The sequence below is a fragment of the Cottoperca gobio genome, chromosome 22, assembly GCF_900634415.1.
Source record: "Cottoperca gobio chromosome 22, fCotGob3.1, whole genome shotgun sequence".
Lineage (NCBI taxonomy): Eukaryota > Metazoa > Chordata > Actinopteri > Perciformes > Bovichtidae > Cottoperca > Cottoperca gobio.
This window is the reverse complement of record NC_041376.1, coordinates 11946599-11958247: the sequence shown is the minus strand read 5'-3', so window position 1 is coordinate 11958247 and position 11649 is coordinate 11946599. Positions and strand designations below refer to the sequence as shown.

Below are 11649 nucleotides of genomic sequence, written 5' to 3'. Positions count from 1 at the left end.
TATTTTCTTAAACTGTATTCCAAGAAGAAAAACGAAAAAAAGTCAAAGTAATTGCTATTGTTAAATTGCTGGCTAAGTAAAAACACTTGTCCACTTGTTTTTGGTAACTATGGACTCAAACACTCCAGGATGTTGTAACTATGGACATTTGCATATGTTACTATGGCTACCGGACAAAGTCGAGGCAGCTCCATGGGTAGCTCAGCTGACGCTTCAATCGATGCAGCTAGCTAGCGTAGCGGGTAACAAGCTAGCCAATAGGGAGCTAGCTAGCGGTTAGCTGTAGCAGTACCGCTGGGCTCGTTAATTCAATTTACAGCAGACAGCTAACCTAACAATGAAAACCAGCTCTGATGGATATTAATGTTATATAGGTGGCAGTACAGTTGCTATCTAAATATTATCAACAATATACACTCGGTATGTAACTGTGATGTATTGTGTTTTGGTCTTATTCTCTGCAACGTAATCAAACGTAGCTATTCGAGCTAACAAGGAATCTAGGAAAATGGGTGTGTAGCCGCTGAGACGGAACCATTCCGGACAAGAGTTATATTTTACATGCGGGAAATCTAATTAGATAAAGTCGTTGCTTCGTTGACATAATATATGGCACTAAAAAGAGCAGTTGGCATTGGTTTCTAATTAACGCTAGCTTGCTAAATGATTATACCAATACTGCTAGTGTTTTTCTTTCTCTCAGTGCTGTCATTGTACCACAATCACACCCATTTCGCTGGAATCTGTCCAAGCTCTGCAGAGTACCTGCGCCACGCAGGTGACGGCATATGGCCAATGTCATGGGTGCTTCCTTTTTCATCATGATATATTTATATATTTTTGTAATTACATGTTTTTCCTGATCATACCAGGTTGGGCTGACTCTGTGGGGGAAGATGCGTGATGGAATGATACAGTCAATATCAAATACCTTTTGGGCCCACACCTCAGCCACTAAACGGTCCTTCTTGTTGCTGCTGGTACTGACTGCAGTGTCTACTGGGCAAGGGTCAGGTAAGGAGCAAATTTATGGTTGTACACTTGTATAATACAATGTATTATGGATTATTTGTGTATTGTATCAACGCTTTATTCTATCTGACTAATAAACATTATCTAATCAGCTTTGTTACGACACTGACCAAATGGGTGAATGTCAGGGAGTCCTGACCCCGAAAACATGTATTGCTTGTTCTACTGCACATGAGAGACTTAATCAACTACCTCCTAACATTGATTTTAACATATGCCAGTTTATCCCAGCAGATGTATAATCACAAATGGTACAGCCCTAATATAACTACTCCATATGTGTTGTTGGTTTCTCTTTGCACCTGTTAACACTTTGCTTCATGGCAATGTATCTCGAAACTACAGCTATAAAATGTGTCCTGGATATTCATGATCCCTAGGAGATTAATTATTTTTGATCTTTGGTGACCCCATTGACCTGAACTCCTTTACCACTGTTGCACCAAACTGTCAATGTCTACATGATATCACAGTGTTTAATATAATGAATAAGAGGACTGCCATGAGACTTTCTGGGCACATGTGGTGCCACTGCAAAGCCCTTCTAGAACTTATGGTTACTATAGGTCACTATAAAACCAGGCTCACAATATTTGTTGTATTAATTCTACTGAAAACCTGAGCAGTTTCACAGAATTTCTTCTTCTTTGGTCTTCTCTTCTCTTCTCTTCTCAGGATGTGTGAGGCCGTATATGGTCCAGAACAGCTGGGTAAACCTCACAGAAACCAACAGGGGCTCGTTCCCTGTGGGAACAGTACTGCAGTACAGCTGTGACCCTGGTTATCTGCCAGACGGACCCAGCATCCTCACCTGCACCACACTGGGACGCTGGACCTCTGACCCGCCTCACTGTATACGCAGTGGTGGTAAGATATTTTGTCCACCACTGTCTTTTTCTGATCTGTAAAGTAACGAGTAGCTAGCCTAATTTAAAATCCTTCTCTCATGAGTAAAAGCATCTTTATTATCAGTTATTTTCACATTGAATTATGTGGCATTTCAGTTTCTGTCATGAGTTTTTGCCAATTTTGGTTAAATATAAACGTACAAAAAAAACAACAACACCACACACTTCAAAAATTGGCCTGCTACTTTATATGTTGCATATTCTCCCCCCCCCCTCATCAGCATGTCTTCCCCTCTCCAAACCCGAAAATGGGGGCTACACCTGCCACCCATCATCCTGCCGGATGTTTTCCCATGGCACTGTGATTGAGTTCTTCTGTGATGATGGCTTCTTTCTCAATGGAGACTATAACTACCTGACCTGTGAGGATGGACAGTGGGACGGCCCGATGCAGATCAGCTGTGTGAGCCAAGGTTGGTCAGTCCTCAAACACAAATCTATTAATAGGTCAATTCATTGGTCTTAACCCTCTGAACTCTTTTGCTTCTGCCACATTTTACTCACTGTTGCCTTGTTTTCCACTGCAATATACAAGCACCTGATCCTCTTCGGAAACAGCATAATCATGGCTAGAAAAAGGGAGAACTTAAAATCTCTATCTTTACCTGTAAAGCACTTTGTAACATAAATGTGCTATACAAACACAGATATTGACTGTCTTCTTGTCTCTTTTTTAAGGTTGTATAAGACCCTCTACAGTGCAGCATGGCTCAACTAATCTGACGGACACCAATAGGAGCTTGTTCCCTGTGGGCACAGTACTGCAGTACAGCTGTGACCCTGGTTACCTGCCGGCCGGACCCAGCATCCTCACCTGTTCCACACTGGGACACTGGACCTCTGAACCCCCTCGCTGTATACGAAGTGATGGTAAATACCTGTCTGTGTTTATTATTTTCCTTTCTTTCAATGGACAGTATGTCAGACTCCATTTCAGCCAGAGAACGGGGGCTACACCTGCCACCCCCTCCCCATGTGGAAGGCTTTTTCACGGCACTGTGATGAAGGTTATAATCTGAAGGCAGACTATGAATTCCATACTTGTCAGAAATGGGACAGCCGCATGCAGATCAGCTGCCTAATGGAGCAAGGTAAAGGTAGATGATCTATTAGCTATTAGAGGAATAATTAGTTCTGAACAGATAATCGTGTCAACTGTTTATCTGCCTCAGATAAACTCTCTTTTATCTATTAAACTATGTTCATGTTTCCTTTTTTAGTGTTGTATAAACTAAGCCTGTTTTTGTTGAAGACATCACAGCTATTAACTGTTTTTTTTTGGACTCTTTGCCCCTTTTTTTAAGGTTGTATAAGACCCTCTACAGTGCAGCATGGCTCAACTAATCTGACGGACACCAACAGGAGCTCGTTCTCTGTGGGCACAGTACTGGAGTACAGCTGTGACCCTGGTTACCTGCCAGACGGACCCAGAATCCTCACCTGCTCTGCACTGGGACACTGGTCCTCTGAACCTCCTCGCTGTATACGCAGTGACGGTAAAGACAAACCTCCTCAAGATATTTAGGTGTATTTCATAATGTGAGCTAGTGGGAGCATGTACAGTTTGAACAGAAGAGGCACGAGAATAGGGACTTGGGCAACTCCACATGTCATTTTCATAAAGGATTACGCAGCTTTAGCGACTGCTAAACCTGCACAAATAAAACAATAAAACAATCAACGATTTAGTCCCTGTCCTTCAAATAGGATTCAAACTAGTTTAGCACTCATAGCTTGGTAAACATTATACAGCATGGGCGTTGATGTAATTTCTTTTTTCTTTTTTTTTCATTGACAGTGTGCCAGCCTCCATTTCAGCCAGAGAACGGGGGCTTCACCTGCCATCCCGCCCCATGCCAAAGACTTTCTCATGGCACTGTGATTGAATATTTCTGTGACGAAGGCTATGTTCTGAAGGGAGACTATAAATACCTTACCTGTCAGTATGGAGAGTGGGACAGCCAAATGAAGCTCAGCTGCCTCATGGAGCAAGGTAAAAAGAATAGATTACACTATTTGGACTATTAGATTAATAACTACAGTACGTTCTGTACATATAACTGTGTCAACTGTTATCTGTCTCACAGACCACGACCCAACCTTACCATTAGGGATGCCCACCTTGTCCATAGTGGCATCCACAGCCAGCTCAGTGGCCCTAATCCTGCTCCTGGTGGTGCTGTTTGTACTTCTGCAGCCAAGACTCAAGTCCCTCCATCGGTGAGTCTGCCCTCAAAATATGGAAGGCACTTCATATTTGGAAAACTAGTCGTAGACTTTAACTGTCTTCCTCCATACCTAGACGTGATCAGGGTGTGTCCGGCCAGCCCGTGTCAATCATGGTGGAAGGAGTCCAGGTGACTCTGCCCTCGTACGATGAGGCTGTGAATGCTCACGGAGCCTCAGCCCTAAGCTCAGAGTCTCGAGTCCAGATAGTGCTGTCTGAGGGTCAGCATGCGACAGTGCCAGATGCTGGCCCCTCTCGGCCTTCTTCTCTGAAACAGCAGCAGTCAGAGATGGCTGTGGTCCATCCTGTGCCGCCGTCCTCGTCCTCCTCGTCCCCCTCACCCTCATCCTCGACCTGGGTTCTGGAGCATGCAGGTGCTGCAGCTCCTTCATCCTCGCAAAGAAGGCCGTCTGCAGGCAGCGACCAACACAGCCTCTCTCTGGACTCTGAGATGGACTACTCTGATGGTAAAGCCCTTTTCAAACACACTTTTTAACTTGCTTAAAATCCCCACTTTGCACTGATACAAATGTTTGTCTGTTGTCTACAGATATGCCATTGCTGAAGGAAGCCTGAAGAATGCACCAGCCTTTGTACTTACTCGAGACAACCAGCGTTGCTACTGATCTGTACTGGTGAGCGGGATACCTCTTGAGAGTTTGTCAACACAGCTGTCAACACAGACGAGACTCTGAGTGAAGCTGTGGGTCACTCAGAATAGTTCCTCGGTCCATCCCAAAGAAGAACAGAGAAGGGATTCACATGTACATACATGCTTACATTTTTGATAAGAATTCCTACACTATGTATGTACGTCTAATGTCTGAAGCTCAGTTTTGAAACATGTTGAACAGAAACGGAAAGGAACAGGCACCTCCTGAAGGAGTGTGTCTTAAAGCTGTGTTTCAGTTAAATGGGTGAAGCTGCAAACTGATTTTGGGAGCTACTAATCTCTTCAGTGTCTTGTTTATTGTTACTTTTCTTTAACCACATATCACATCATTTCAGACGCACATTGGCAAAGATGCATGAAAGCCCGGTAATCTAGAGTGTTGTCCAAGTCATGCACACTTACAGCATTGTCTTCACAAGATTTCTGTGATTATAAGTCCTTGTTTAAGGTGTAATTAATTATGACTCATGTCATTCTACATGTCGCTGTACAGTTTAAGGCTGCTTGTTCACCCAAGAGTTCACTCTGCTGCGTTTTCTTCATGGGATTGAGGGCAAACATTTTAAGAGACTTGTTTCAGACCTGCATTTAATACATTTCACACTTGCAAAGCGTTTCAGATGTATTCTCTTCATACTCATCCTCTTGCCCCCAATGGCCTTAGCTTTCCACTTCTATGCACAGGTATCTATAATATGTAAAATAAGGAATTTTAAAAATGAATGTCAGTTAAATGCAGCCACTGCTTAGTAATATTATGAGTGGCTTTGTCAGACATCACTTGTACACCAGAAAATATTATTCTCTTAATTTATTCAGGCTGCTTGGAAATTCCTGTTTTAAACGGGAACCCTAAGATGTGTGTTTAATTTATTTGTGTCCAGAACGCTGTTGATCAGCCATGGCTTCTCTTGATGCTTCCACAACTCTTGGAAGCTTAAAAAAAAAAGGTCTCTTTGCCGCTTCAGTTTTGATTCTACTGCAGGCGCGTCATATGTGACACTGTAAATGTGGTTGGGAAGCTCCAACACTAAAATGTGTACAGATTAGTGTAATGTCAGTGTTCACTTTGTTTGACTGTCCATTCAATTTACTTTTGGACTGAGGAATTCATTTTTTTCTCTCTTTTTTTTGTGAACATGGTATTTTAATATATGTAAAAAGTTTTAAATTAAGTTTACTCTGTATATACCATACGCGCATTTTGATTAAATATTATTTGAGGTGTTCAAATTGGCTGTATCCTTCTTTTTCATTAGGCCGCTTTTCACATCTGAGGTCTGATTTAATATAATATCAAAAGAGCACATGACATGTCAATATATTTAAACTCATTTATTCAGTCTCAAGGGGTCAGTCATAAAATTAGCAGATTTCAGCAGATACAAAAATATAAATACAAAATGTCATTATTTTTAATAATAAAGTATTAGTTGTTCCACCTGCTTCAACAGTCTTTCTGTCCGTATCACAGGCCTGAGTGGAGAATATGCAGTTGTTATGGAGACAGCGAGGGCGCTGAACACTGCATCCTCAGTAGATAGGATTCAGGTCTTTCCCGCTCCCGCACTGGGGAGACATTTCCCCTTGTTTAACATTGTCACCGTCTGTAAGAGAAGCGTGATATTAGACTCTGGTCTCAATTCAAAAGACCAATGGCTACAAATGTGCTGAGAGAGTGCATGGGCTCGTCTGACCCCTCCAGTCCTCCTCTCAGCCTCGCTCTACAAAAACACACAGGCAGCTGTGACATTTACCCTCAGTCGGTGGCTTGAATGCTTGGTAACCTCTGAAGCACAGGGTCAGGAGAAGGCCCTCGGCACATTGAAATGTGTAGTATATCAGAGGGAAAAGAAACATGGGCCCAATGACCTCTGGGGGAAAGGCCACTTTTAGGATGGTAACGCACAGCTGGATGTTTTGAAAACCTGTTTCCATGGAGACTGTCCTGCTGCATCTAAAACGAGGTGAGTTAACTGGCATTAGTTTTCACATTATATTTGAATTTCACCAGATGAGCCAAATGTATTTCAGCTAGAAGGAATAACTTGAAATAACAGCATTTATTCTCAGCTTTCAACTGTTATCTGGAGCTCGTCTCTTATTTTAACACCTACATTACTACGAGACATCTGAAGTGTTCAGATCCTTTACCAAAGGAGAAGTACGTAGGTATTTTTGGCAAACTGTAGTATCAAAAGTAAAGAATGACTCAAACAGTGAAATGGCTCATGTGAGGGTTCCAACCTGGGGGTCCGATCACCTAGGAGGTCCCAACATTAAATTGAGGGGTCACAAGAGGCTTACGATGATTTTTTTATTTCTCTCTAATTTTTGCGTTTTTATCATAAAATACTAGATATTGTCTCTAACAAAGAAAACTACGAAAGCAGCCCAAAGATACATCTAGCGTGTATTAACTTACTTTGGACTGAGTCTGCATATGGCAGACATGACATATCCCAGCGTAAAGCCAATCATTGGCATCAGTGCAGCCACGGCCAGAACATCAGGTGTGAGGGCCATCCATAACACGTCTTTGATGGCGACACCAGACAGGGAGAACACTATGATGGTGGCGACTATCAGGATACTGAGGCCAACCTGTTGAGAAAGGGAAAGTGAGTCAGTTTATCTCCTCTAAATGAATTTTAGCATCAAAGCATCTCTCTTCTTCCCTATTTCCAAATGTGGCAAACATCATCTGGAGGCTTCATGGTCTGCTCTTAGTTAACATTAAAGAACTGGCTTCCTGTGTATTGATGACTAGTTATGGAAAGAAGTTTTTCACGTAAGACATGATGTGACACAGTGACACATCAAAAGCACAGGTGTAAATAATAAAATGATGCTTCAGTTTCAGGTTCCTCGTGTTGCCCGTGCTGGTTTCCCCCCCTATGACAAGCAAAAGTGTCTCACTTTTTGGATGATCGATGAATAGTTTGGTTTGTAGTGATTAATGGCAATGCCAATGGAACAAGGCACCAGGGTAAACACCAGAGCACAGATGATGCCGACGTACGGTACGGCATTTTCCAGCCCGGTGAAGCCTTGGCAGTAAATATAGAGCAGCAGCGGCATCAGACCCAGAGCAGCGATGCAGGAGCAAGTGGTCATCACAATGCTGGGAGGGTATCAGAGATAGAACAAGCATTCATCATGCTGATCCAGTTTAAGTAGTAAATGATTGTAGGCTTTTATAATCCTCCAAAAAGACAGGAATCAATCATCTTTGAGGGTTTACCTGAGGTTCATGTCACCCTTCATAGCCAGGGAGAAAATGTTTGACAAGCTTCCCCCTGGACAGCAGCCGCAGATGAGTACAGTCACAGCCTTGATGGGCTCCATCTGTAGGATTTTGGCTAGAGTGAAAGCAGTCAGGGGCATGATGCCGAACTGGGCCAGCAGTGCAATGGCTACTCCTTTTGGCTTAAAGAAATGGGTCTTCATTTTGGAGATCTCCATCGTACAGCCAAGAGATATCATGGCGATGAAGAGAATGACGACGGTGAGGATATTGATGGCTTTGTTTAGGGAGTCGGGGATGTTCAGGACACCCATCATGCTTCCATTGCCAGAGACATTTCCCTCATTGTAGATGTTAGCTATTCCCTTGTAGACTACTGTCACGTTCATTGTCGCGCTCATCCCAACACTGCTCTGCTTCACCTGTCACACAAAGCAAATTAAATACATTAACAGCAAAGGAATTACAGTGTGAGATTATTGTCATTGGATAAGGTAGAGTTTGAGTGCTTCTTAATGCAATGCACATCATATGATCAACTTATAACTCACTCACACTCGTTTAGCAGGTTACAGATGTCCAACTGAGGAGCTTTTTGGTAATTCTCTACAATTCTTAACTAGAAAATATAAAAGTAAAAACAGCAGTTATAGCATTTGCGCTACCTGCAAACAATTCTTACAGATAATATTTACCCTGAGAGAGAGAGAGAGAGAGAGAGAGAGAGAGAGAGAGAGAGAGAGAGAGAGAGAGAGAGAGAGAGAGAGAGAGAGAGAGAGAGAGAGAGATACTTTATTAATCCCGAGGGAAATTAAGGTATACATACTTCTCGATACAAGTCTGTTTCACAAAGCAAAGATTAAAGTAACTTCTCACAGGGATGGCCTGGGCTCTCCTCACAATACAACAAAAGGAATCATTCACAAACATCTGGTAATCAAATAAAAAAAAGTAGTTCCCCTCAACACAAAGCTAAAAAAGGCAGACACTTAATTAAACCATGTACATAAAGAACCTGTTAATCACTGTAAAAAAGTTTCTCTCAACACAGCGATGTACAGAAATGGCAGGAATACACACAAGCAATATAAAAGAAGACTAATAGATATAAATCTTCTTCTACAGAAGGGATGTGTTTTTAATTTGTGTTCATTTTTTATTTTTGTCCTTGCATAAAAGTGGTTAGATAGATCAACATGGATTAGAGCTGCACAGCGGGAGTTACCACGTAATTTATTATCTCTTTGTATCAGTGTTATGATGTTAATGAGTACCAACTATTATGGGATTGCAGTCTGTTTTTGATTCCAGTAGAACATATCATTGATCAGAGTTGATGGGTAAACACTCGGCTAACATGAACTCACAATACCATTGATGTGAAGCCACAGTGGCAGCAGTTTTCTGACATCAGACACAGTCCGGCCCAAACATTGATTAGCTAGAAAAGTAGCAGAAGCAGCAGTGTACACCTGCAGATGTAGGCATCACGTGTTTCGCCTATTGTTAGTTTATTTAAATATTGGATGTATACTGTGCAGAGTTTGACATCAGAAGGCTGTTTTCACAGTCATCCACCGAAGGGGGAAAGTCTCTCTGTGCTCAGTTGAGGTCCAGTATGCAGTTTACACAATTGTGATGTGAAAAGTTCGAGCCTGCATACTTTTACTACTTGAGACATACTAGAGACATTTTATGTCCAACAGTTACATTTTTGAAATGGAAAGTATTTGCATATTCTTGATCATTAACTAGGTAATTCAAATCAGATGCAAATTATCATCATATAAAACATGTCTGGAGGGGATCTTTAAAATAACTAAGTGTAGATTGTAGCCTTTCTTTTCTCAGTGACTAAACGGTACTGCAAAGGAACAAAAACACATTCCCCATCGATACCAGCCTCAAAACCCCATGTAGCTGCTAAACGTACTGTTAGGGGGAGTAATCTGACATTATGTAATCCTCCTGTAATACTAATGAGTGTTGTGCAACCACTCAGCCATTTTCCTCTGTGTATTTGTTCATGACTTTGCCGTTAAAGCCACATTTTACAACACAAAATATGTGAGAGAACACCAATCAATTATCCTAATGTATCTAAAAGCAGTCACTGTTTTGCTCTAAAGAAATGTATGATGTAATGTAATATTGTAATTGAGTCCTTCTACACATCTGCAGGTGCTTTACAGTTTAAAGAAGAAAAAATCCATAAAAGTAATTTAAAAACAATGGCATTATTTTTTTATCATTTTATTATAATCAAGACATTTCCTAAAGACACTTAACTCAATAATTAAGTTTTCCAGTTATGGTCTTTGCAGCCTGATACAGCATGTGCCTTCATGCCTAAACTAATAAACATACTTAAAGAGCCATATAGTTGCTCTGCACAACAAGGGTAGTGTAGTTTAAAACAACAACTCACCTGCTTTTTGATATTTGACTACATATGTGAAATTTATAAGAGGTGGGATGAACCACTGCACTGGCCATGCTCATTGTAAAGAAGGAATGTATCACACCATGCAACAACCTCTTTCATGTGTGTTTTGGATGGCATTGATATTCTACAGCAGAGGGACGAGCAGGCTGAATCAACGCTGTACACAACACTTTATTTATTTTATTCTTAATATAAGAATAGTGGCAGTCTCACCATTTAAAAAGCAAAGACATGATAATGATAAAGGTTAAGAAATAAAGACATTTTCTTACCTTAATTTTGGTCCAGTTTCCGTAACTTCGCTATGCTCACTCAAACTCTTGTTTCTATCTCTCCTCCTCACATTCTTGTGCCTAACTCCTTTTGGTCCCCTGCACCCCCACCCCCCCTTTCTGTCACATGGGCTCATGGCAACATGGTCGGTGTAAACACTTGCAATCAACTCCAGAAGAAAACCATCAGAACCACGGTCAACTCCTCGCAGGGCTGCTTTCATTTTCACGTGTGACAAATAATGCTAGTGAATCCAACCTTTATGCCAGTTACTGGAAATCATCCCGTGCCCATAGTGAGTTGTTCCCCTAGTTTTCCTTTTTCAGTGCACCGTGGGAAAGTTTGGCATCGGTGGGCTCAATAACATGGAAAGAATGGACTTGCTTCTGTACCTCTAAAGAGGCACTTTATTCATTTGGCCTCACTTGCATGTGTAAACAGACCCTTGATTAATATTATGCAACGAGGCAGAGGATTCAGTTTGCCTGGCAGAGTTATCGGTCTTTTCAAAATGAGTCCTCTTTTATTGTGTCACTGGGGTGCTTTGTAAACCAAGACCTTTAATCTACAACTCGCAAAACTGAACTGGCTCAAATTTTGTTGCCTAAATCTCTGAAGCATGGTAGAGATTAGGTTAAAGTTAAAGGGGCCATATCTTATATCTCAATGCACTTCATGTGCTGACATGCAATAGAATCTCTTACAGGAACAAGAACTTAAGCAATGTTACCGTGCTTATTCCACATTCACAGAAGTCTTGGTTAAACAATAGTATGCAACAAAACATGATACAACTTGTTATTGAACGTGCCACATGAATGAACCAAAACAATTGACAAAAAC

General features: G+C 41.5%; 2 protein-coding genes across 4 annotated transcripts; one reads left to right on the top strand and one right to left on the bottom strand.

The window, feature by feature from the left end:
- Nucleotides 1-186: 186 nt before the first annotated feature.
- On the top strand, nucleotides 187-6073 carry LOC115027663 (sushi domain-containing protein 4-like). Of its 2 annotated transcripts, XM_029461140.1 has the most exons (11): nucleotides 187-420; nucleotides 704-778; nucleotides 873-1014; nucleotides 1708-1899; nucleotides 2162-2353; nucleotides 2619-2810; nucleotides 3245-3436; nucleotides 3739-3933; nucleotides 4028-4160; nucleotides 4243-4634; nucleotides 4718-6073. In XM_029461140.1, exons 1-11 carry the CDS (start codon nucleotides 364-366, stop codon nucleotides 4741-4743), a joined length of 1788 nt encoding a protein of 595 aa, XP_029317000.1. In that variant the 5' UTR covers nucleotides 187-363; the 3' UTR covers nucleotides 4744-6073. The 2 variants fall into 2 exon arrangements, with proteins under 2 accessions (XP_029317000.1, XP_029317001.1); XM_029461141.1 differs by lacking the exon at nucleotides 704-778.
- Nucleotides 6074-6160: 87 nt separating this feature from the next.
- Nucleotides 6161-10883, bottom strand: LOC115027664 (sodium/bile acid cotransporter-like). Of its 2 annotated transcripts, XM_029461143.1 has the most exons (7): nucleotides 10806-10882; nucleotides 8643-8706; nucleotides 8085-8509; nucleotides 7760-7964; nucleotides 7266-7444; nucleotides 6598-6797; nucleotides 6161-6447 (listed from the first exon to the last, which is right to left on the bottom strand). In XM_029461143.1, exons 3-7 carry the CDS (start codon nucleotides 8486-8488, stop codon nucleotides 6374-6376), a joined length of 1062 nt encoding a protein of 353 aa, XP_029317003.1. In that variant the 5' UTR covers nucleotides 8489-8509; nucleotides 8643-8706; nucleotides 10806-10882; the 3' UTR covers nucleotides 6161-6373. The 2 variants fall into 2 exon arrangements, with proteins under 2 accessions (XP_029317003.1, XP_029317002.1); XM_029461142.1 differs by lacking the exon at nucleotides 8643-8706 and having other exon boundaries at nucleotides 10806-10883.
- Nucleotides 10884-11649: the final 766 nt, after the last annotated feature.

Excerpts from the sequence above, each read along its gene's own strand:
- LOC115027664 (XM_029461142.1), bottom strand. The coding sequence starts at position 8,488 with ATGAGCGCGACAATGAACGTGACAGTAGTCTACAAGGGAATAGCTAAC. Across the intron at positions 7,445-7,759 it reads ATTCATCGATCATCCAAAAA|GTTGGCCTCAGTATCCTGAT; the intron begins GTGAGACACTTT and ends CTTTCTCAACAG. Across the intron at positions 6,798-7,265 it reads ATATGCAGACTCAGTCCAAA|ATGCAGCAGGACAGTCTCCA; the intron begins GTAAGTTAATAC and ends ACCTCGTTTTAG.
- LOC115027663 (XM_029461140.1), top strand. The coding sequence starts at position 364 with ATGTTATATAGGTGGCAGTACAGTTGCTATCTAAATATTATCAACAAT. Across the intron at positions 779-872 it reads AGAGTACCTGCGCCACGCAG|GTTGGGCTGACTCTGTGGGG; the intron begins GTGACGGCATAT and ends TGATCATACCAG. Across the intron at positions 3,934-4,027 it reads CAGCTGCCTCATGGAGCAAG|ACCACGACCCAACCTTACCA; the intron begins GTAAAAAGAATA and ends TCTGTCTCACAG.